At 44.9% G+C, this 22,692-nt stretch overlaps 2 protein-coding genes across 6 annotated transcripts; one reads left to right on the top strand and one right to left on the bottom strand.

Moving 5' to 3' along the window:
* Positions 1–62: 62 nt before the first annotated feature.
* On the top strand, positions 63–15,004 carry abi2b (abl-interactor 2b). Of its 5 annotated transcripts, none has more exons than XM_084155440.1 (10): positions 69–256; positions 6,111–6,278; positions 6,442–6,618; positions 7,187–7,290; positions 8,430–8,582; positions 9,713–9,843; positions 10,816–10,986; positions 11,516–11,605; positions 11,960–12,151; positions 12,342–15,004. In XM_084155440.1, exons 1-10 carry the CDS (start codon positions 140–142, stop codon positions 12,515–12,517), a joined length of 1,479 nt encoding a protein of 492 aa, XP_084011566.1. In that variant the 5' UTR covers positions 69–139; the 3' UTR covers positions 12,518–15,004. The 5 variants fall into 5 exon arrangements, with proteins under 5 accessions (XP_084011568.1, XP_084011566.1, XP_084011567.1 ...); XM_084155441.1 differs by having other exon boundaries at positions 11,519–11,605; XM_084155442.1 differs by lacking the exon at positions 11,516–11,605 and having other exon boundaries at positions 63–256.
* On the bottom strand, positions 14,989–22,385 carry LOC311112377 (integral membrane protein 2B-like). Its single transcript, XM_084155485.1, has 6 exons — positions 22,148–22,385; positions 18,784–18,915; positions 17,566–17,766; positions 16,213–16,323; positions 15,974–16,124; positions 14,989–15,698 (listed from the first exon to the last, which is right to left on the bottom strand). The coding sequence occupies exons 1-6, from the start codon at positions 22,232–22,234 to the stop codon at positions 15,610–15,612; spliced, it is 771 nt and encodes a 256-aa protein (XP_084011611.1). The 5' UTR covers positions 22,235–22,385; the 3' UTR covers positions 14,989–15,609.
* Positions 22,386–22,692: the final 307 nt, after the last annotated feature.

Below are 22,692 nucleotides of genomic sequence, written 5' to 3' on the forward strand. Positions count from 1 at the left end.
ATCACATCCACTTCCGTTTATTATTCAATTTGTCACGGATTGTCACACTCTCCGTCATAGTTGGGATGCCCAACGCCACCTCTGCATTAGCGGTGGAGAGGCTAGGATCTGGCTTGCATTGATTGCTAAAGATGTGAAAATGGCGGAGTTACAAATGCTTTTGGAAGAGGAGATTCCAGCTGGACGTAGTGCATTATTAGATAGTTTTACTAATTTGGAAAGAGTTGCCGAGTATTGCGAAAGCAACTATGTTCAGGTAATAATCATTTTATAACATTATCAATTATACATTCTACGAGTATCATCTTTGACGGTGGGCGAAGTGATGGCTACGAGCTATGCCGAGGAGGTGCAGCGACTCAACTGCAAGGGTGCTCCTGTTAGCACGAGCAAGCTAGGGTATATCTAGCTAGCTAACCTTAGTTGGCTACTTCATGTGGAACGTAGATAGCTAGCTATGTTTTTCCTAATATGAAAACATTGGTTGCCGTTCTCCAACCGTCATACATGTATCAAACGTTTATTTAGTTGCTAGTATTTTGACTAACTTGACTTCATTAGCTATTTACCTCCAACCAAATGATGCTTGCTAGTTAGTTAGCTGTGCTAACTAGTTGAGCTAGCACGAATTATCTGGGCACACCAGGCACAGCTGGTTTCATGATTGACAGTGTCGTGATGGGGTACACAACAAGGTATTCAGCTAAGGTAAATAAGTAATGAATTTAATTGAATATCAAATGATGGGACACGTGATCTAATACCAGAAGTAAATCGAAGAAGCTACAAGTAAACGAATTGTTATGACTATAGCAAACGGGCTAGGTAGCTAGCTAATTCCAACTAGCCACGGTTTCTAGTTAGCTGCACTGCTAGCAGCCATTGCTGTCAAATTCTCCAGTGGTAGGATTTTGAAATTCCCGACTTGTGTCAACATTTAGCTAGCTGTCAACATTGGTCGTGAAGAAAATATATATATCCTGTGTGGCACTTTTAAGCGTTCTTCTCCTGCCAATACGTAACGTTACAGCCTTATGATGTGTGCCAAAATAAGTCACTGCAGATTGGAAAGGACATCCTGTATCATGAATGCAGAACTTCTTGTACCACTGACTGTAGAGTGGGAAAATGTGTGTTTTATAGACTGTACTGGTGGCTCTGACAGTGGCAGAACAAGCAAAATTGTTAACGTTAGTCATGCCACGAAGTACATTTTTCCTAATGTAGTGATGTTCTGACACTGAGTGTGAAACGTTTGGCAATTTGTAATTCGTGCCACAGCCCTGGAACTAGATGTCTTCACGGGTCCAAAAAGTTGGACCTGTTCCGAAATGGACCTGGGGCTTTCCCACCCTGACCCGATATGCATAAATTCATTAAAAAATATATAGAGACCCGTTCTGAACGGACCCGAGGACAACTATACCGGTTCCAGGTCCAATCTGATCCAAGTGATGGAAGCAGCAGAAAATCATGTTTAATTAACTGGAGCTGATAAAAGCCAAGAAGAGGGAGAGAGGTGCTGCTATAGCAGGCGGGGGAGGGGCATACTGTGAGCGAGTGATATGGGGAGGGAGGGAGAGATGAGACAGCAACCATCCAAGCCGACTCGCGCTATAGTAGACTAATAGCTGCCATAGCAAGGTTATGTATCATCAAATATGATTATGTAGTACCTGTCTTGGACTGCATTAAACCGGGAGAAGCTAACTGAGGCTGCAGTGCATGCACTTTCTCATCCTACAGTTACAAATAACTCCATTCAGAATATTAAGTAGCAGCCTGCCTGCCTGTTGGCTCTTGGTTGTTGTAACCTATCCTTCTCCTTTAACTTTTTATTCCATAATTTTCATTCCATCTTCCATTGATTTGATATCTCCTAACTTTTGCAACACAGAGCAAGGCTCTATGACTGTAGCCTATTGCCGCTTTGATGACTTATGATTGATTGGCCAACAACAAGCTATATGCATAAATTATACAATTTCTCTCTCTACTGCAGCAGTCGCGTTCAGATCTGTACGGGTCCTTCCTAACAAGTCAGTTAAAATTACACATATCCGAGACCCGTGACAATCATATCAGATCCGACCCAGACCTGTGAAATTATAAAAAATTCTGGATCCGGACCTTCTCGGGTATTCGGGCACAGGTGGATCTGTGAAGACCTCTACCTGAAACATCAATCCCTCTTGCCCTACAACATTTTCCGGACTGCTGTCAGTGTAGTCACCAACCACCACGACCACATTCATGGTCAAATCAAATGTTATTGGTCACGTACACATACATTCAGTGGCCAGTTTATTAGGTACTCTCGTCTAGTACTGGGTCGGACCCCCTTTGCCTCCAGAACAGCCGGAGTTCTTTGTGGGAATGTAAACGTTACTCAGTTGGTATCAAGGGATCTAACATTTGCCAGGAAAACATTCCCCACACCATTACACCACCGCCACCAGCCTGTACCATTGACACCAGGCAGGATGGCGCCATGGACTCGTGCTGCTTATGCCAAATCCTGACTCTGCCATCAGCATGACGCAACAGGAACCAGGATTCGTCGGACCAGGCAATGTTGTTCCACTCCTCAATTGTCCAGTGTTGGTGATCGTGTGCCCACTGGAGCCGCTTCTTCTTGTTTTTAGCAGATAGGAGTGAAACCCGGTTTGGTCATATGCTGCAATAGCCCATCCGTGACAAGGACTGACGAGTTGTGCCTTCCGAGATATTGTTCTGCACACCACTGTTGTACTGCGCCGTTATTTGCCTGTTTGTGGCCTGCCTGTTAGCTTGCACGATTGTTGCCTCTCGACCTCATCAACAAGCTGTTTTCGCCCACAGGACTGCCGCTGACTGGATGTTTTTTGTTTGTCAGACCTGTCTCTGTAAACCCTAGACACTGTCGTGTGTGAAAAGCCTAGGAGGCCAGCCGTTTCTGAGATACTGGACCTGACGCACCTGGCACTGATGATCATACCACGCTCAGTTGCTTAGGCCACTTGTTTTTCCCATTCTAAAGTTCAATCGAACAGTAACTGAATGCCTCGATGCCTGTCTGCCTGCATTATATAGCAAGCCACGGCCATGTGACTCACTATCTGTAGGAGCGAACCATTTTCATGAACGGCCACTGTGTATTTTGCAGATGTTATCGCAGGGCAGTGAAATGCTTATGTTTCTAGCTCCAACAGTGCAGTATAGCTAACAACACAAAACAGTACACACAAATATCAGAATGAGCAATGTCAGTCCGGTGTATATGTATATAAATAATGTGTGTAATGGTGTGTATGGACAGTATATGAATAGCAAAAGTGTGTACAGCAGTAGTTAAATAGGATGAGCCATGACTAGAATACAGTATATACATATAAAGTGGGTAAAACGGTATGTAAACATTATTAAAGTCACCAGTGTTCAATTGTCCTGGCACTGATGCGCAATCACATTATTGGGTATAGTTAATAATTAACATGACTAAAGATGTCTTGACTTGTGATCTTTCTTCTGCTTCTGCCCAGCTGTGATCATGACTCTCATTCTCACACACACGGCTCAAGCACAGACTCACTATTTGATTTATTTATTTTTAAATATTTTTGGGAGCTTATGGCACCTGGTATTCCCAGGCGGTCTCCCGTCCCAGTACTAACCAGGCCCAACCCTGAACAGGCGTGTTCTGGGTGGTATGGCCACAAGCATATATTTAGTAAAACATTTTCTCCCTCAATTAGGTCCCTTGGCTCATCTCTGCAACTCCTCAATGGACTCGGGAGAGGCGAAGGTCGAGTAATGCGTCCTCCGGCCGCCTACGTCTTATCACACTGCTCGCTTAACCCGGATGTCAGACGCACCAATGTGTCGGAGGAAACACAGTTCGACTGACGACCTTGCAGGCGTCTGGCCCTGTCACAAGGGCTAGAGCATGATGAGCCAAGGAAAGCCCCACTGGCCAAAACTTCCCCTACCCCGGACGGCGCTTGGCGGTCACGGACGGTTGTGACACGACTCAGCACTACGGTGCAATGCTTTTGACCGCTGCGCCACCCAGGACTCAATATATTTAATTAGGCTAATCTGAGATTGTTCAATAAAAGTCTGCTGGTTCCCCAATAGGCCCCAGCCTATATAGTTGGTCACAGAATGGATCACTGTTCTTTTGTTTTAGATTAGATTAGTCACATGCACAGGGTCGCAGATGTAATTGCAGGGTACAGTGAAATTCTTAAGCTCCGAGCACCAACAGTGCAGGTAAAAAAAGAGAAGTGAATGAAATAATAATAATATACATATACATATTTACAACTGTAGCAATGATAAATGTCCATAGGGGGGTGGGGGCAGGGTAAATGTCTGTTGTGGGGGGCTGACAGTATGCTCTCGATGGTGCTCCTGTAGAAAACTGTAAGGGCCCTCTGGGACTGGCCGAATTTCCTCCTCCTGAGGTTGAAGAGTCGCTGTCGTACCTTTTTCACCACGGTGTCTGTGTAGTTTGACCATTTCTGTGATGTTTTTGACCATCTCCATTGATGAGGACAGCCTGGTTCCTCCTGAAGTCCACAATCAGCTCCTTTGTTTTGCTGAAGTTGAGGGAGAGGTTGTTTACCTGGCACCACGCCGTCCGAGTGCCTACCTCCTCTCTAGGCTGTCTCGTCGTTGTTGGTAATCAGGCCTACTACTGTCGTGTAGTCAGCAAACTTGATGGAGTTGGAACTGTGTGAAGCCACACAGTTAGGGAGAGGTTAGATTGAAGTCCTCTGGTCTGCCTGATGTAGGCCTATTTGTCAGTTATTCTTTGCTAAAGTATGAGTGATTTATATAAGCAACACCTATTTTCCTCCACCTGAGTTAATTGCAGGTTGGCTATAAATCAAAAATGATCTGATGAATGCTGTCAGTTGATCTTGAGACTACTATAAGTGTGAAAGGTTGTGTGCTCTTGTCATCCCAGTGCACTACAACTGCACCTTTCTTTGATTACCGACAGATAACCTGTCTGTCTTCATGCTTGAGAATGGATGTAATTCCTTAGTGGTGCTTTTGACTCCCCCGTAAGGCATGCAGGTGTATTTGTGGACTGTGGAATTGGTGACTGAGGCTGCCTAGTTTTCACTGTTGTTAAAGCGCATCTGAAGGCAATAAACAACTTCTCTGATAGAAAACGACCTATGTGGCATCGATATTAGTCAGACACATTTATTCTAGTGTCAAAATTGACTACAAAGTGTAAATAGGATAATTTTGTTCATAAAGTCAGTCTCGTCCAAAACTGAGTTTTGTAAGTGAGTTCGTCATGACTTACTTGAGGGTTGGGTTTTGATTTCAACAATGTTCACTTGCCCTCTAACACAGGATACACAGCTGTGGTGATTGCGCTCTATCCAATCCTACTGCAGACAGTGAGACAGACCTACCCGTCAGTGCACCGGATCTGACTTTGTTTACATAAGACAACACGTTGCATATCTTTTTACTTGAGAAATACTGCACCAAACACCTTAGCTAGATGTAAAATTGCGCGACTAAAACCTCAGCAAAAACTCAAGAAATATGTAATTAATTGAAGTTATCTTAGAATCATTTACTATTTTGAAGAAGTAATACTGGCTTTGTTCCTATGGTGTCTCATGGGGGACAATCATCAGTAGCTGCCACATCGAACCACACCCCCAAGACCGAAATCTATTATTTTCTTAATGAGCAGCAGAGAAACACATGCCAGAATCCGTGCGTTCAGTCGATATTTAACACTTCAAAATGAAGGGTGTAATGACTGATCTACCATCCATGGAATTGAGGGCAGATGGGGAGGGTAGAGGGTTGGCCTTTGAGAAAAGAAATGTCATACATGACATACTGACAACAAGGGAAGTCCTGGTCAGAAAAGGAAGGAAAGGTTCATCTCCAGGAAACTCTGTTTCCCTCTGAAAACAGATGGCCTTGACTTGCCTAGTCATCCTTCAGCCCCTGCAAGATCCTATTTATATGATGTCGATGCTGTCCTTTTTGGCTTGTTTTGCTATAGCCTCTACTCGCTCTTCTCTGTTACTGATGTCTATCTGTTTATCCTCTCTCCCTCTCCCTTATTTTTCTCTTCTCTCCCTTCTCAGTCACCAGATAAGCACAGAGCGTTGGAGGAGACTAAGAATTACACCACCCAGTCCCTGGCCAGCGTAGCCTACCTTATCAACACATTGGCCAACAATGTCCTGCAGATGCTTGACATTCAGGCCTCCCAGCTACGCCGCATGGAGTCCTCCATCAACCACATCTCACAGGTACGGCTGCCTGGAAGTGGAACACACACTGTATACACATACACATCCATTAGCCTAAGAATACCTGATTCGAAACGATAGGCCTAGTTCAAAAAGCTGTCTTGTTCAAGTCTCTCTTAAGAAATAGGCTAACTGTATTTCTTCCCCCCTTGTGCGGCCCCAGACAGTGGACATCCACAAAGAGAAAGTGGCCAGGCGGGAGATTGGCATCCTGACCACCAATAAGAACACCTCTCGCACACATAAGATCATTGCTCCGGCCAATCCAGAGAGGCCGGTGCGCTACATCCGCAAGCCAATCGACTACAGCCTGCTGGATGACATGGGCCACGGAGTCAAGGTAGGGAGCAGTGGAGTCCGGGCATTGACGGTTACCGACTGGATTCCTGATGATAGCAGTACATATTATTTTTGTACTGGAGTGAGTTTTCATCAACCTTTTGTAGCACTAAGATCATGGACAAACAATGATCTTAGTGCGACAAACGTTTTAAGAAACTCCCCCCTGTTTGATACAAAGACAGTAGTAGGCCCTTGGGATAAGCACAAGGGTGTGGTGGTAATGGTGTGAGTCACTTTGAATAGGACAGTGTGTGAATTGTTCGTTGCTTGCCTATAACATTGCTACATGTGTTTCTGTTCATGTGCATTTTCTGCCTATTTTCTCACTTAGTTACTAATCCTCCTTTCTCTTTCTCTCTCTTTGCTTCACTTATTTGCCTTTAAAATGAACCTAGTGGTTGCTAAGGTTTAAGGTAAGGATTTCTAACGAAATGTAAACCCTAAAAACAAAGTTAGTATGCGTGTATGACCAGAGTGTGTTGTCTGATCCCAGGTTATGTTGTGTTGCTCTGTTGACTAGTACTTCCCTGTTGTTGTTTTGTAACCTCTCTCACCGTGTCCTGTAGGCCAGTGCTCAGAACGTGAAGGCCGGAGCCGCAGGTCTCCCTCGCACCAACCCACCTACACAGAAGCCACCCAGCCCACCCATGTCAGGGAAGGGAACCATTGGGTATGTAAACGTGGCAGGTACCACAGCCCCTGTCCATGCTGCTCATGTCCTCGAGAAAAACATGCTTTAAGTCTCAGCAACCACGTTCAGACATCTTTATACATGTTCATCAATGGGCAAGATGTGATCATACAGGCACCAGGTGTCCCTTTGTACTACAGACTCCTTTAGTGTCCCTGTGCTCCTCCTAAGCCCCCTATGGTGAGCTATGGACCAGGCTTCCCACTCACCACCCTTACAACTCTCAGCAGCGACCTTTAGTGACATTTATTTAAGGTCCGGAGCAGACCTCTTTGAAAAGGTCAAAGCTAGCCTCTGGCAAATGATATGCTGTTTGATGATAGAATGAATTTCATCAGAAATGTGTGTGTGTGTACATTCCAGTGAATGGGTATCTTAAAATATGTATATTGATATTATGGGCTACTGTTATTGTTGCTCTGTCCTGTTGTGTCCCTGTCCAGTTTGTATCCCCCTCTACAGACCTGTCCATAACAGTAATGTATGAAATGGTTTATAACATTGTGTTTTATGTCTCTCCTAAAGTGTGTGTGTGTGTGACCTTCAAACATGTCCTCCCTGAAATGAGACACATGTCGGTCGTTAATGACACACTGCCCTAGTCCAGTCTCTGGTGTAGAGGAGGCATCTGTCTGTGGTGTTTTGGTTGCTTTTGTCCCACCCCCCCCCCCCCCCCCCCCCCCATATGTGTGATGTCGTGACTCCTCCCCCCTCACCTCGAATTCAGGCTGTTCATGCTCTCACATTTACATGTACATTTTAGTCATTTAGCAGACGCTCTTATCCAGAGCGACTTCCATGGCAACAGCTCTCAAAGTTCCATCCTGTAAACAAGAACAGGGGGAGAATATACTTGGCAGCTCATCCATACTTTGAGGCTTTTTATTCCACTGAAGCACATCAATAGACATCATTGTCCTCGGTTGATGTCGGGCTGTGTAAGAACTGAAGCAGCAGCTGTGGACACGACTGATGCATTGAAAGCCTTTTCCCACCTACACCCCATTTTGAGTTTGCACTGGTTCTCTTTTATTTCTTTTTGTCCTCCTTTTCTTTCTCCCCCCCTCCCCCTCTTCACTTGTGGATGTTAAACTCCTCTCATACCCCTCCCCTCGCAGGCGCCACTCCCCCTATAGGACGCTCGAGCCGGTGCGTCCTCCCGTTGTCCCTAACGACTACGTCTCGAGCCCGACGCGCCATGGCAACATGGCGCCCCCACAGCAGAGCCCTGCACGCACTGCATCTGTTAATCAGAGGAACCGCACGTACAGGTACCCCGCCCCGCATGCTCTCAGCACACCGTTAGCTAAAAACAGGCCTAGAACACACTTCGAGCGGCCCTGGACTCACTGAACAGACACGCTTTGATTCAACTGCCCTGTAGGGAAGATCTGCTGCAATAGCTTGTGGACACTGTAGCTACATAGCACTAAACTTCTTTTTTCCCAAACCTACCCGCAGTTTGAATAGGCACTACACCAAGCACAGAGAACAAACGTACAGCTCAGATAGACATTTATTCAAATATGTTTCTCTTTTCCAAGGAATGTATTTTTAGCACCTGCGTAACAGCAGAGGAAATTCAGATTAGATAAGCGCCAGCAGCTCTGGGTGTCACTGAGGCTCCTACCAGGCAGTGAGAACAAGATCTTTAGGACTACATGGCAGAGGATCTGCCACTAGAGAATTGAAGCTTGGGCTTTATAATACAACTGATCCCTTTTCTCTGTCAGAACCCTCTCACTTTCCTTCTGAGCTCATTATTACGTTTGAAACTGACATTGAAACTAATAGTAGCAATGGTTGACCTTGGCTTAAATTAAACACTGTTCTTTCAGCTCAACCTCTCTATCTATGCGTTGGTCGTTCCATCCATCCATCCTTCCAGTTTCTCACACATTCCCTGTCTCCAGTCTCCTCGTCTTTATTCTCGCCTTGGTTTTCTTCAGATGCCTCCAGCTTTGTCGCGCCTCTCTGTCTTTGTCACGTCATGTCTCACTAATCGACCACCGCTAAATGTCACGTTGTAATTTGTGATGTTTTGTTGTTCATTTCTTTATTGCTGTACATGTCATCTCAAAGCAGAGCTGTTCATTTAAATCCAGTCAGTGCTGGGTGGGTGGGGGCAGGATTTTGGTCCAGGAGAAACTCTGGTTTGGTAGGTTGTGCTTGATACCAATAGGGCTCTAAGGACTGGTTTCCTGCACACAGATTAAACCTAGCGCTGGACAAAAAATCACAGTACTTTTTAGTCCAGGACTAACTTAATCTGTGTCTGGGAAACTGGCCCTACAAAGTATGTAACCTCTAATCTAGACGGTAAATGATTTAAGAACCAATGCCAGCGGGTGTGGTGTGGGTTATCTGATGGGTTATGTGATGGGCTGTGTGACGTCATTAGCAGTGGCAGCAGTGGAGGCAGCCACCCCAGCAGCAGCAGCCGCAGCAGCAGCAGAGAGAACAGCGGCAGCGGCTCTGTGGGCTTGCCTATCGCCGTGCCAACGCCTGCCCCGCCCCCCACAGCATTCCCAGGTAAGGTCCGGCCCCATGCCCTGCCCACTGTGTCTAAGCTCCGCCTACTACCTCTCTAAAGAGCAATACTGTCTGACTGCTTTAAACTCTCTCCTTCCTTCCCCCTTGATAGTGTCTGAGCACCTGTCTTTATCTCGTCTCCTGTCTTTCCTTCTCCTTTCCTTTCCTCTTTTCCGCTGCCTTCTACCCTTTCCCACCTGCTGATGGTGCAGGTACCGCCCCTGCCCTTCCCAACCCTGCTAAGCCACCTCCCACTACCACCACTACTCCCGTCCCACCTGATGGTCTCCCTGGCCTTCCTCTATCTCCCAACCCCTCCCCCACCCCCCCTCCTGAGGGTCCACCCGTGCCCCCTCCCCCCCCACCCCAGCTCCCCACTGCCGTCACTAGCACCGGCCCTGCTGCTTTCAGCACCCCCGCACAAGGTGAGTGTGTCCCCCACCACCACCTCTGCATCCCGTCCATCTCTCCCATCCCAGGACCTGTATATGTCTGTGTACCAGCAGGGTTGTTGTGACGTGGGCCGGTCGTTCTCCACTTGTGTTCTCCACTCCTGAGACCTTGTGTGTCTGCATCATCAGAGTTCCTCCATCAGCCTCCCTCTCACTGTCTGATCTGTCACTCTGTCTTTTCCTCTGGGTGTCTCTATCTTTCTCATTCCCTTCTTAGGGCAACTCTCTCCCATCGATCCCAGTCACCACCTGCATGCCATCCTCACACCTTGTGCATGAGTTAAATTGTCCTTGTGATCTTACAGTAAGTGATGTAACAGTTTATGGCTGAAAGGGGTCTTTGACTTGAAATATGCCATGATGATAAGACGTCTGAATACCAAAAACAGCAAAGTGCTTAAATCGATCCCATGAATGAAGTGCATCATGTGACGGGAAACAGAAGTGATTGATAAGTTTAGTGACATAGCTACACCGTACCAAAATCTCTCTCTGGTTCCCCTTGCTGTCTGTACCCCAGGTGCCCCCCAGTTCTTCAGCATGAACCGACCGGTGCAACCACAGAACCCTCCTGCGGTGGGGGGGTCTCTGCCGTACCGCCGGCCCGCGTCAGTGACGGGCCAGCCCAACTCCAACATGCCCCTGGCCCTGAACCAGCCCAATGGAGGACCCCACTTCAACCAGGTCCCAGGTAACAGCCTTGACCAGCAACATAATATCACTCCTACCAGAACGCAAATGGGCTTTTGTGTTTAGAGATCTTTCTCATTTAGATTGTCTGCCTTTTAGAGCTTTCTTTCATATATTACTGTCTGGTTTGGATCCTTGAGCGTTTGGGTGCCAGGTCCATCCTGTAACTCATTTGTGGAAACAAAATTTATACAGTTTTGTGAGTTTCCAGAACCTCACTAGAGTATTGAATTCATACATGAAAACCCCATTTGATTTCAGCAGACAGGCGAACCTATGGGAAGGCACAAAGCGCCTAACTCTCGGCAGCTCGCTGTCTTTTGTGAAAGGATTTCTGCTCTTGATTTAGCCGTTTTTAATGCCTAGTCTGCCTACTGATCTAACTGGCTTCATGTTCTAAATGCTAATTCCACCACGTCTCTCTCTGCCTTCTTCCTTTCTTTCCTGATTACAATCTGCTCCTCTTTTTCTTCTCTCTCTCTCTCTCTCCCCCTCTCTCTGCTTTTTCCTGTGGTATGGTGTGTGTATAGCAGGTCCTCTTGTTGCCCCCCCTCCCCCCTCCATGCAGATCACTCCCCAGCTCCCTCTGATGGGCTTTGTGGCTCGGGTACAAGAGACCAGTAAGTGGCTTTTCGCTCCTCCGCCTTGTTGCCTCGTCTTCGCAGTGGCTCCCTCGTGCATGCGTTTATTTTACTCACGTAACGAGTATTTTTATCGTCGATACTTCAAAGCTGAACTATCCATCAACTTCGATTTACCTGTCTGAAATAAACTTCTCGTCTGTGCACGTTGAAATTGTGTTCTCCTTTCCCCCAGAATTCTCTGTTTGTCTTTATACACTTTCAGCATGGACGCCCAAACAACCACTCCAGCCCTACGCCACACGCATGGGAATGCCAGTGTCAGTCAACATGGAACTAACTAACCAGTGGAATGTAGACAAGGTGGTTCCTGACTGTGTTGTTTCCCCCCAGTCTCAGACGTGCCCCCTCCCCCGCCCCCCGTAGAAGAGGCTGTGTTTGAGGAACCCACCCCGCCCCCTCCGCCTCCAGAGGACTATGAGGATGATGAGGAGGAGGAGGAGGAAGAGTCGGCCGTGGTGGAGTACAGTGACCCCTACGCAGAGGAGGACCCCCCGTGGGCCCCACGCATCTACATGGAGAAAGGTAGCGAGCGACTCTCTCTCTTCCACCCGGATCTAACCCATGCCCTGTCTACTTCTTCTGTTCTTCCCTCTGTCTTTCTGTCTTGCGCTCTCTCTCATCTCCCTCCCTTGTGCTTTCTCTCTCCCTCTCTCTACCTATCTCCCCTTTTTTCTCCGCTCCTCTAACATCCTCCTCTCTGATTGGTGGACAGTGGTGGCGATCTACGACTACGCGGCGGACAAGGAGGACGAGCTGTCCTTCAACGAGGGCGCCATCATCTACGTCATCAAGAAGAACGACGACGGCTGGTACGAAGGAACGATGAGCGGCACCACCGGCCTCTTCCCCGGGAACTACGTCGAGTCCATCATGCACTACGCCGACTGAAGAGGAGAGGTATAGGAAGGTCAAAGACTTTGTTAGACAGAGCATGATCACACTGTGGAAGTCGAAGAGCGTTCATGAAGAGTATACAACCATCCTCAACCGGTTTACCAGATGAAGTACATTGTACAACGGCCACTTGTAGATATTCCCTGTTTTTGAATAATATGAGGAGACTGTATGGTGTTGGTTTTTTGTATGTACTATTAGGGCTTCATTTTGTCTTTATGATTATTATATGGAAGGCCACAAGGATGAGTGTTTTTTTTCTTTCTTATTTTGCCCATTTGCCCTTATTTTAAACAGTTTTATTTATTTGGACCTTGTATTATATAGGGAGGGTGGGATGGTATGGTAGGTAGCGCTGCTGATTAAGGATAGAAATAGATCAACCTGATGAAGGTCTCTACTCTCAGCCCAAGAGAAGAGGCTAAATGAGAATACTTTTTCCAATAGTTTCTCTCCTGACACCCCCAGAGCCTTTCTAGACTCACACATTTTCTTTATTTAAAACCAGAAGGAGCTCCTATTGGTTAGTGTGATGGGGAGATGGACTGTTGCGCTTGAACTTTTTATACAATGTCACGTTTGGAGACATAACAAAGCTGACAGTCACTGGCAAGACAAGCACATACTGTATGTTTGCATTTGACAAAATATAGACGATAAAAGCTAGATATTACAGTGGCAGGTAAGACTGGGGGTAAAAAAGACACTATGAAACAGATTTTAGCTCACCTGAACACACATTTTGAAACTCCCTTCAGTTTGGATTCAGTGGTTAATTAATTGGTTCTGGCCCCAGGCTAGCTAGGGCAGCTTAGAACACTAGGGCTTGGAGTATGCTCAGTCACTACTTCACTTGCCTCACTTCACAGGCCAGTTCTAGTATCAGGATAGATAGAGCAGTGTTTCTGGGATGTTGCTGACACTGATTTGGTCAGTTCTAGTTTCAATTGAAGTGGTCTAAGGAAAGACGTTGGCTTCCCTGGCACAAAACAAGTTTGAGAAACACTGAGATAGATGGAGTTGTCTGTCCAAAGTAGAAAGAGGAGAGGAGGAAGGGAAACTCAAATTGCAAAATTACTGATAGGTTGAAGTCACTGCCTCACCTCCTTGTAATCAAGACCGAGAGGAGATTGACTTTGCCTGTCTTGGCAGAGCAGAAGGAATATCTGCAGCCTCTATTAGGCAGATAAATACTCTGGCCACTCATTTGCAGTGTTAATTTGTATCAACTATTTCAGTATTTGACGCTTATTTGTTCCTCTTCTAGTGGGTCTTCACCAAAGGGTGGCAGACTGCATGTTTTTGAAAAATGATTCATTTGTCTCCTTTTCTGCTATATTGATTATTCCTGTCTTAATATTTTAGGTATGGTGTGGTTATTGGTTTGGTTTTAAATATTCACCTATATTACCATCGTTGACAGGTGGGGTTTCATGATGCATTTATAGGAGGTGATAAAGGAAGCTTGTGCCATATTGAAGTGTGTGTGCGTGTGTGTAGGTGTTTAAGGTATCACTTCCATTTGCAATAAAAATAGCCAGTGGGATGGGTTTGAAAATGTAGATCTTTGAGTTGTTTGGGATTGAAAGCACATACATTTGTAGTACGATAGTGAATTGTTACTGAAATAAAATGATATAAATAAAAATAAGCTGTATTACTGCCTCAGATGAGGACTAATATTAAAATGAGCATAAAAACCAGCCATTGGTTGTAGAAATTAACCAACAAACTGTAACCGGCACCAAAACCTTTCAATGACCTAATGGTTTCATCATGCTGAAACTGATGCATTGAGTGTTTCTATAGTCTATATAATGAGGTACAAGTATTCTATTTCTAATGTGCTTGGCCGTGTCTGAGCGTGTAAGTCAAATCCTTTATTTTTTATTAAAAGTGGGTCTGTTCTTGAGTCTTGCATGCCATTGTTCTTAATACTGTAGTGGTGTCTGAAACCCAGTTGGCCCTTCACAAGGCAGCCCCAGAACTGGACCCTAGGGGCACGGTCAGCAGAGCACAACATTTTGGAATGTTCAGATATGTTATGTAGAATAAACATGCCTCTGACATGTAGCATAAGGACTCATGTCAGCTCTATTCAGGACATTTCTATCTGCAATGTTCCACAACGCTGTGCAATGCTAAATACAGCCCCAGGTACTACTAAACCAGCCTCATCCAAAGACTAAAGTGGAAGCTAAATCGATGTCAACTTTGATCCCAACGTCTGAAGATCAATAAAGTTATGGGTTTTGGGATTCGACTACTCCAGGAGGAGCCATTCATTTAATGTGTAAATGGAGAATATATAATTAAGTGTGTAAGAACAAGTGTTCTATTCCCTCAGCCCACAACATCTCTGGATGTCAAGTAAAACAGTCCATAATGCCATTGTGTTGCACAGTAAAAAAGTTTAACTTTAGAAATAAATATGATATTTGTTAAATCATGAGAAGAAACCAATAAAACGATTAAGATTTATTGTGGTATTAATCTTCATTTTTACAGACTATATACACAAGTTAGTTACCACATGCTCCGTTTTCAGACGGACCTGTGGTGTGAGATTCCTCTTGTTTCATTGCACTGTACTGGTGACAGCAGATACAAAAATCATTCATTTTCTATGCTGAAGTATGCATATTCTCATTGAGTTTATATTTAATTAATCTAGTTATATACCTTAACACAGTTATTAACTGTGACTTTAGTGTCTGTTTAAACACTTTGTGTTTCTTTAACATTAATAAACCCCAGAGGAATAAAGATAGAAAACAATTCCCACAAAATATAGAAAAACTGAACACAGATCTTATTCTTTGAAGAGAAGTTGCCCCCAAATGAAAATGGTACTTACTTTACACAAAGTGGAAAATTCATTAGTTTTACACCTTATACAACAGTATTGCCTTGGAATCATCTTGACATAATTTGACAACTCTCCCTCCAAACTACCAGCAGTACAGAAGAGTAACGGATCTATGAGGGGTGATACAGGAGAGAGAGAAGGGTTAAAAATCTCACTGTAGACAGTGAGTGAAACTATACATGGGTTGTCTGAAGCAGCCAGTCCCCTCCTCTCCCTTCTAAGGCTCACAGATGAGTGTCTCGACCACAAACTTGTTCTCAAAATGACGGATCGTCCTGCAGTTCAGGGCTTCACGCTTTTCCCTGCCTGCAAGGTACAGATGAAGGAAGATGTGTATTAAAAATGAGTGTGTAGGCCCGTATAAACATCTGCTATAGCACCTGTTCATTGGCCAGAGTATAATGCTGTGCGTGTGTTCTCAGGTCCACCAAGGGGCCCAAGGAATTTCACAAATAATATTCAGCATGCCTTATATACAAATATATGGTCAATACATGGCTATTCAGGGTACAACTTAAAAAGGTGTGTGTGCTAGTACTGACCCAGTATGGTGTGTGTGTGTGCGCGTCAGTAGTACTAACCCAGTATGGCCTCTCTGCGTTCCAGCTTGTAGGTGTCTCTGCCATTGCAGAGGCTGTAGATGAAGTATCCCAGCTGGTCAACGTTCTCCAGACGCTCGGTCACCATCATCTGCTCATGGACCAGGTAGGACTGGGGCAGGTAGGTACCAGCCTAGGGGCAAATCAAACACATTTAATTAACATTATTATTTGATCACTGAAATACATATAAAACAGCTCCAGTCATGTGTTACAGGTACCTTGATGTTGATGAGCAGCTCCAGCAAGTCCTTGGGAGGCATGACGATGGAGGTGTTGAGGGGGATGACGTAGCACTTGTTCAGGCTCAGGTCTAGGTAGGCTGTCAGCCTCTGAGGAGGAGGAGAGGGAGGAGGAAAGGAATTAGATCCAACGCTACAAAAACACCCAGAGGTACTGTACATTCAGAACTCAACACACATTATTACATTCAACAACTTCAATTCAGCACGTTTTATTAACACAGTATTGAACACTAACCGGTTTCTACAAATATGAGTTTAAGAAGGCTAATACGCTGGAGGAATGACTTTCCTCTGAGACATAAATGCATAGATACTGTATATATAAACAAATCAGACCACAGCGTGCAGGTTTACATCCAATTAATAACAGCTTTCCAGAACGCTGCAGCCCGTCTGGTGTTCAACCTTCCCAAGTTCTCTCATGTCACCCCGCTCCTCTGCACACTCCACTGGCGTCCAGTTGAAGCTCGCATCTTCTACAAAACCATGGTGCTTGCCTACGGAGCTGTGAGGGGAACGGCACCTCCTTACCTTCAGACTCTGATCAGACCCTACACCCAAACGAGGGCACTACGTTCATCCACCTCTGGCCTGCTAGCCCCCCTACCTCTACAGAAGCACAGTTCCCGCTCAGCCCAGTCAAAACTATTCGCTGCTCTGGCACCCCAATGGTGGAACAAGCTCCCCCACGACGCCAGGACAGCGGAGTCACTGACCACCTTCCGGAGACACTTGAAACCCTACCTCTTTAAGGAATACCTGGAATAGTATAAAGCTCTAGCCAACAGCTCACAGATACATATGGGGGTATAGCCTACATGATGAGATTATGGACAAAAGAGCAAGATTATTTTTTCTTTTGTCAACGGCAGCCAAGCATTGATGATCATGTCACCAGAATAAGACCCTCAATATTTATTGGACAGCATCATGCTCATCAGCTTGCACGTTCACCACTCTGAAGTTCATCATAACTTATTTCATCTGTAGCCTGATAAACTGCATTCTTTCCCATGTCGTAGTGGGAGGAGCACACGTCATCGCGTGACTCCAAGTTTACTTCGATTTGATGGTTATTATATCAATAGTTGCCCGTAAAACCATTTCCAATTACATTTCTCACATAATTCATTTTACAGACACAAAAGGATCCCACCTTGTCTAGCGTATTTAGTGTTGTCGACATTTGGAAAGTTTACCGACAAATGTTCTGTTTTCGGCCTGTCGTGACTTTTTATCCGACGTACTTAAAAAGGTTGGATGGAAACCTGTGTGTGTGTGTGTGTGTGTCCGTGTGTGTGTGTGTGTGTAGCAGTGTTCTCTTCTCACGCTGTTGAAGTCGTGGACGATATCGGCCGGGTCGCTGTCTGAGAACTCGGGCACGGGCACGTTGATTAGCTCCACCTCCTCCAGCACACGGATGCTCTCCTGGATGTGTCTCAGCGCAGAGGGCAGGGCCACCTCCACCTCGTCCTGGACCATGTAGTCCTGTTCACGGTACTCCACCCCGCAGAAATACACCTGGCCCTCCTGAGGAAGGCAAGGTAAGAAAACGACAGTGAGGACTTGTCTCTCACCCGGACTCCCTCTACCTTACCAACACTATAGGTAGTTAGCTAGCACACTCCGGGCTGGTTTCCCAGAAACATATCTCCTGATAAGGGGTTCATTTAAAGTGCTTCTTAGTCTAAGACTAGGCTTAATCTGTGTCTAGGACTGGGAAACCAGCCCACAGCGTGTGCAAATGTGTCCTCTAACCAAAGAAAGGAAGCGTTAACTATACTGAACAAAAATATAAAAACGCAACATGCAAAGTGTTGGTCCCATGTTTCATGAGCTGAAATAAAAGATTCCAGAAATGTTCCATACACACAAAAAGCTTATTTCTCTCCAATTTTGTGGACAAATTTGTTTACATCCCTGTTTGTAAGCATTTCTCATTTGCCAAGATAATCCATCCACCTGACAGGTGTGGCATATCCAGAAGCTGATTAAACAGCATGATCATTACACAGGTGAACCTTGTGCTGGGCACAATAAAAGGCCACTAAAATGTACAGTTGTGTCATGCAACACAATGCCACAGATGTCTCAAGTTGAGGGAGCATGCAATTGGCATGTTGACTGCAGGAATGTCCACCACAGCTATTGCCAGAGAATGTAATGTTCATTTCTCTATCAACGTCATTTTAGAGAATTTGGCAGTATGTCCAACTGGCATGACAACCGCAGACCACGTGTAACCACGCCTTCTTCACCTGCGGGATCATCTGAGACCAGCCGCCCGGACAGCTGATGAAACTGAGGAGTATCTCTGTCTGTAATAAAGCCATTTTGTGGGGAAAAACTCATTCTGATTGGCTGGGCCTGGCCCGCCCAGTCATGTGAAAACCACAGATTAGGGCCTAATGAATTTATTTAAATTGACTGATTTCCTTATATGAACTGTAACTCAGTAAAATCGTTGAAATTGTTGCGTTTATATTTTTGTTCAGTATATAGTTGAGCCTATGGCATTATAGGGGTCTAACCGAAAGTCCTTCTCACCTGCAGTATGTAGGACTTGTAGAGGTAGGCCCCTCCGACCACCACACCTGACAGCATGAGAGCCAGGCCCAGGCACATGCACCAGCACCACACCTTGGACTGCCGACGCACCCGCATGCCATCCTCCAGGTCCTGAAAGAGAAGACAAATAGAGCTAAAACATTACATACATTTGATTTAATCATTGAAAATACATTACACCAATCAGATACAGTACATATTAAAATGACAGAGGATACATACACAAAAAAGTCAAGAGACTTCTTTCCATTGTGGTCCTCTAGAACAGGGTTTCCCAAACTCGGTCCTGGGGACCCCAAGGGGTGAACGTTTTGGTTTTTGCCCTAACACTACACAGTTGATTCAAATAATCAACGCTTGATGATGAGTTGGTTATTTTAAATCAGCTGTCAAAAACCCAAACATGCACCCCTTGGGGTCCCCAGGACCGAGTTTGGGAAACCTTGCTCTAGAACATACAGAGTAGGGCCTATATACAGCTGGTCAGCCTCTCGCAATACCAGCATGTCTGCCTGTTTGTTCCATTACATAATATTGGTTCATCAACCTGTCTCAATGAACAGTAGGCTATATCAGTCCGGATGAATCATGGCTACCATCAAGAAAACTGACCTCTATAAATAATAATAATAATAATAATAATGCCATTTAGCAGACGCTTTTATCCAAAGCGACTTACAGTCATGTGTGCATACATTTTTACGTATGGGTGGTCCCGGGGATCGAACCCACTACCCTGGCGTTACAAGCGCCATGCTCTACCAATTGAGCTACAGAGGACCACAATAATCCTCCTTATTGTTCAAATAAATCCCTCCAACACAACAAAGCCAAATGGTGTTTGATTCAAATAGAGTGCTGCTCAGTCACAATACAGCTGTGGTGTGTTCTGTTGATTTTTTATTTATTACATGTTTTAGTCATTTAGCAGACGCTCTTATCCAGAGCAACTTACAGGAGTAATTAGGGTTAAGTGCCTTGCTCAAGGGCACATAGACAGATTTTTCACCTAGTCGGCACGGGGATTAGAACCAGCGACCTTTTGGTTACTGGCAAAACGCTCTTAACCACTAAGCTACCTGCCGCCCAGGCAAGGTTGGAGTATGGTAGTAGTGACAGAGATGCTTATGTAACATACCATTCAAAACACACAGCTAATCCTTCCTCCCTTTCTCTTGCTCCCCAACCCTCCCTCTCTTCTCTGTGACCTTTCACCTCCTTTCCATCATCCCTTCACCTACTTCTTCAAGACATTCTACCCATTATTAATTTACTGCCTTATCTTTTAGCCCTCTCCATCATCTCTGTTGTTTTGCTCCCTCACTTTAATATTATGGAGCCCAGAGGCACATGTCGTAATTTGGTGGCAGGCCCTTTTCCTGAACTCATTGATGGTTGTTTATGCAGAGTTGGGGTGGGGTTCGTATTGAAACAAAAGAGTGGATGTCAACAGCTCTCTCTCCCTGGAGATCAGATGAGGAAAACAAAACAGATTTCCATGCTCGTACTATAGTGGAAGATAGAGAAACAATATGTTTGAGACCTACAACAGTTTCTGTAGTGTAGACAAGCCATGTCCAATGACCCTTTCCACAAAGGCTTTAGAACCTGAGCTTTAAAGGGAAACTCCACTCAAAAACAATGTGTTTCACCCCCCCCCCCCCAATAGTCCACTGTCAATACAGTCCCAACTAGCTCAACTAGAGACGTGCTTGAGGTAAACCAAGGTGTATATTTGCATTACTCCAAAATGTGCAACAGATACAGGGGCTATTGAATGATGACCATGCTTGTCTCACTCTCTAGTCATTTCAGGTTATCTTATTAACATGGCTAAAGGTCAGGACTAAGGAGGTGGCTCGTGGCTGGTCTCTGTGGATCATGCTGTCTGGTCACATCACTGAGACCTTCACTAGTCTCTGACACTTTATCAAGTATATTAGCATTTAATCTCACCTGTCTGACTGTCCAAACTGCTCTCATACTGGTGACACAGACATGATGGCCAGGTCTTTCTATACTGTGGCATTTTCTCCCCGGGTCTGTCCCTGGCTGCTGCATTCCTCTGCTATTTTTCCTCAACTCACTCAGATTCTCTATAGTGAATGAATGCTCTATAGAATTGTAATCTCTCCTCTATTCTATTTCCAATGGAACCATGTATCCACCCAGATACCTTTACAGGCACTCAAACTGAATTGTAATTTATTTAATGAATAACTGTGCTCTTATTGGTAGGCCGGGACCTATAACACGTTGTCACTACCCTGCACCAACCGTAGACTTATAAACATGAATCCAGGCTCTTGGGGTGAGTTATTTTTATTTTATTTATTTTATTTAACCTTTATTTAACCAGGTAAGCCAGTTGAGAACAGGTTCTCATTTACAACTGCGACCTGGCCAAGATAAAGCAAAGTAGTGCAATAAAAACAACACAGAGTTACATATGGGGTATAAAAAAAAACATAAAGTCAGAAATACAACAGAAAATATATATACAGTGTGTGCAAATGTAGCAAGTTATGGAGGTAAGGCAATAAATAGGCTATAGTGCAGAATAATTACAATAGTATTAACACTGGAATGCTAGATGTGCAAGAGATTATGTGCAAATAGAGATACTGGGCTGCAAAAGAGCAAAATAAATAACAATATAGGGATGAGGTAGTTGGGTGGGCTAATTTCAGATGGGCTGTGTACAGGTACAGAGTTAGGACTCACAGGCTTCTTATTGCGGATACAGCATCTACCCACTGACAGTTGATAGGTTAATTAAAAAATAAAGGTGTCCGTGCACAGCATGCATGTTGTTATCAAAAACTCCCTCCCATTGCTTTATCAGCTGAGGAGGAAAGACAACACACCGACCTTCGACACTAATTTCATCAATTCAGATCCAGACTCAGAATTCCTTGTGGTGTATGAGGTCTACATAAAAACGTTTACCTTTTACTCTTCAGAATCACAACAAAACACACCAACAAACAGGAAAAACTGTTCGAATGAATAGGAAGAACGACCTGAGTGATCTTCAGGTATTTCAGTTACAGGCCTCTACTAAATCAACACCGAAACAGAACGCTAACACGGTTTGGCCCAGGCCAGGAATTGCGAACACAACTCAGCCTGTCGAAAATGATTTGTATAGCAGCCATTTTCCGACGTCGCTAGTGTCACGGGTTGAATTACCAAGAGTCGAGACATGTTTCTAATCGACGTTACTTTGTTTCAGTTATGTTTAAACATTGTTTAAACGGTTACAAAGTACGGTCATCCAAGTTTGTTGCCTCGAACAGCCGTCGTAAAAACACATTCACCACATTGGTTTAGCTCAACTCACCCTCTCATCTGGAATAAGCGCTTCGCCATTGCATGCTTTCTTCAAATCCCTTTGTCCAAAGGACGAGTTAAATGTTACTTTCACCATTTTTTAAAAATCTAAATGTTGGACCAAGTGACGAAATCACCTTCTGCAGGAACGTCTTCGTCTGGTGTCTGATTACAATGACGTTGCTAGATAAACACAAAACAAGCCTGAACCAGTCACATGAGTGATTGCAGCCTCATAGGCTGCATTCAAGAACCTACACGGTTTTACAAACGTTCTTCAACGTTTTTTTCTCCCCACTGGGGGGCAGTACAATCTCAAAAATCTATTTAGTGACAGACAGGCATTTATCATAATGAAATAAAAATGGGCAATTACATTTGACACGAGAGAAACTAAAGGGATCATCATTATTAATAACGTTAGTCTGAGGTTCTAGGCATGCACCAGGCGAGCGAGCACGCGCCTCTGCTGGCCACTAGAGCTCGCCAGCTTGTAGTCCTAAAACCCGGAAATGAGTTACCTCTGCTTCGTTCCGCCATCCCTATGGGAAAAAT

This window comes from Coregonus lavaretus, assembly GCF_964263955.1.
Source record: "Coregonus lavaretus genome assembly, chromosome: 38".
Classification (NCBI taxonomy): Eukaryota; Metazoa; Chordata; class Actinopteri; order Salmoniformes; family Salmonidae; genus Coregonus; species Coregonus lavaretus.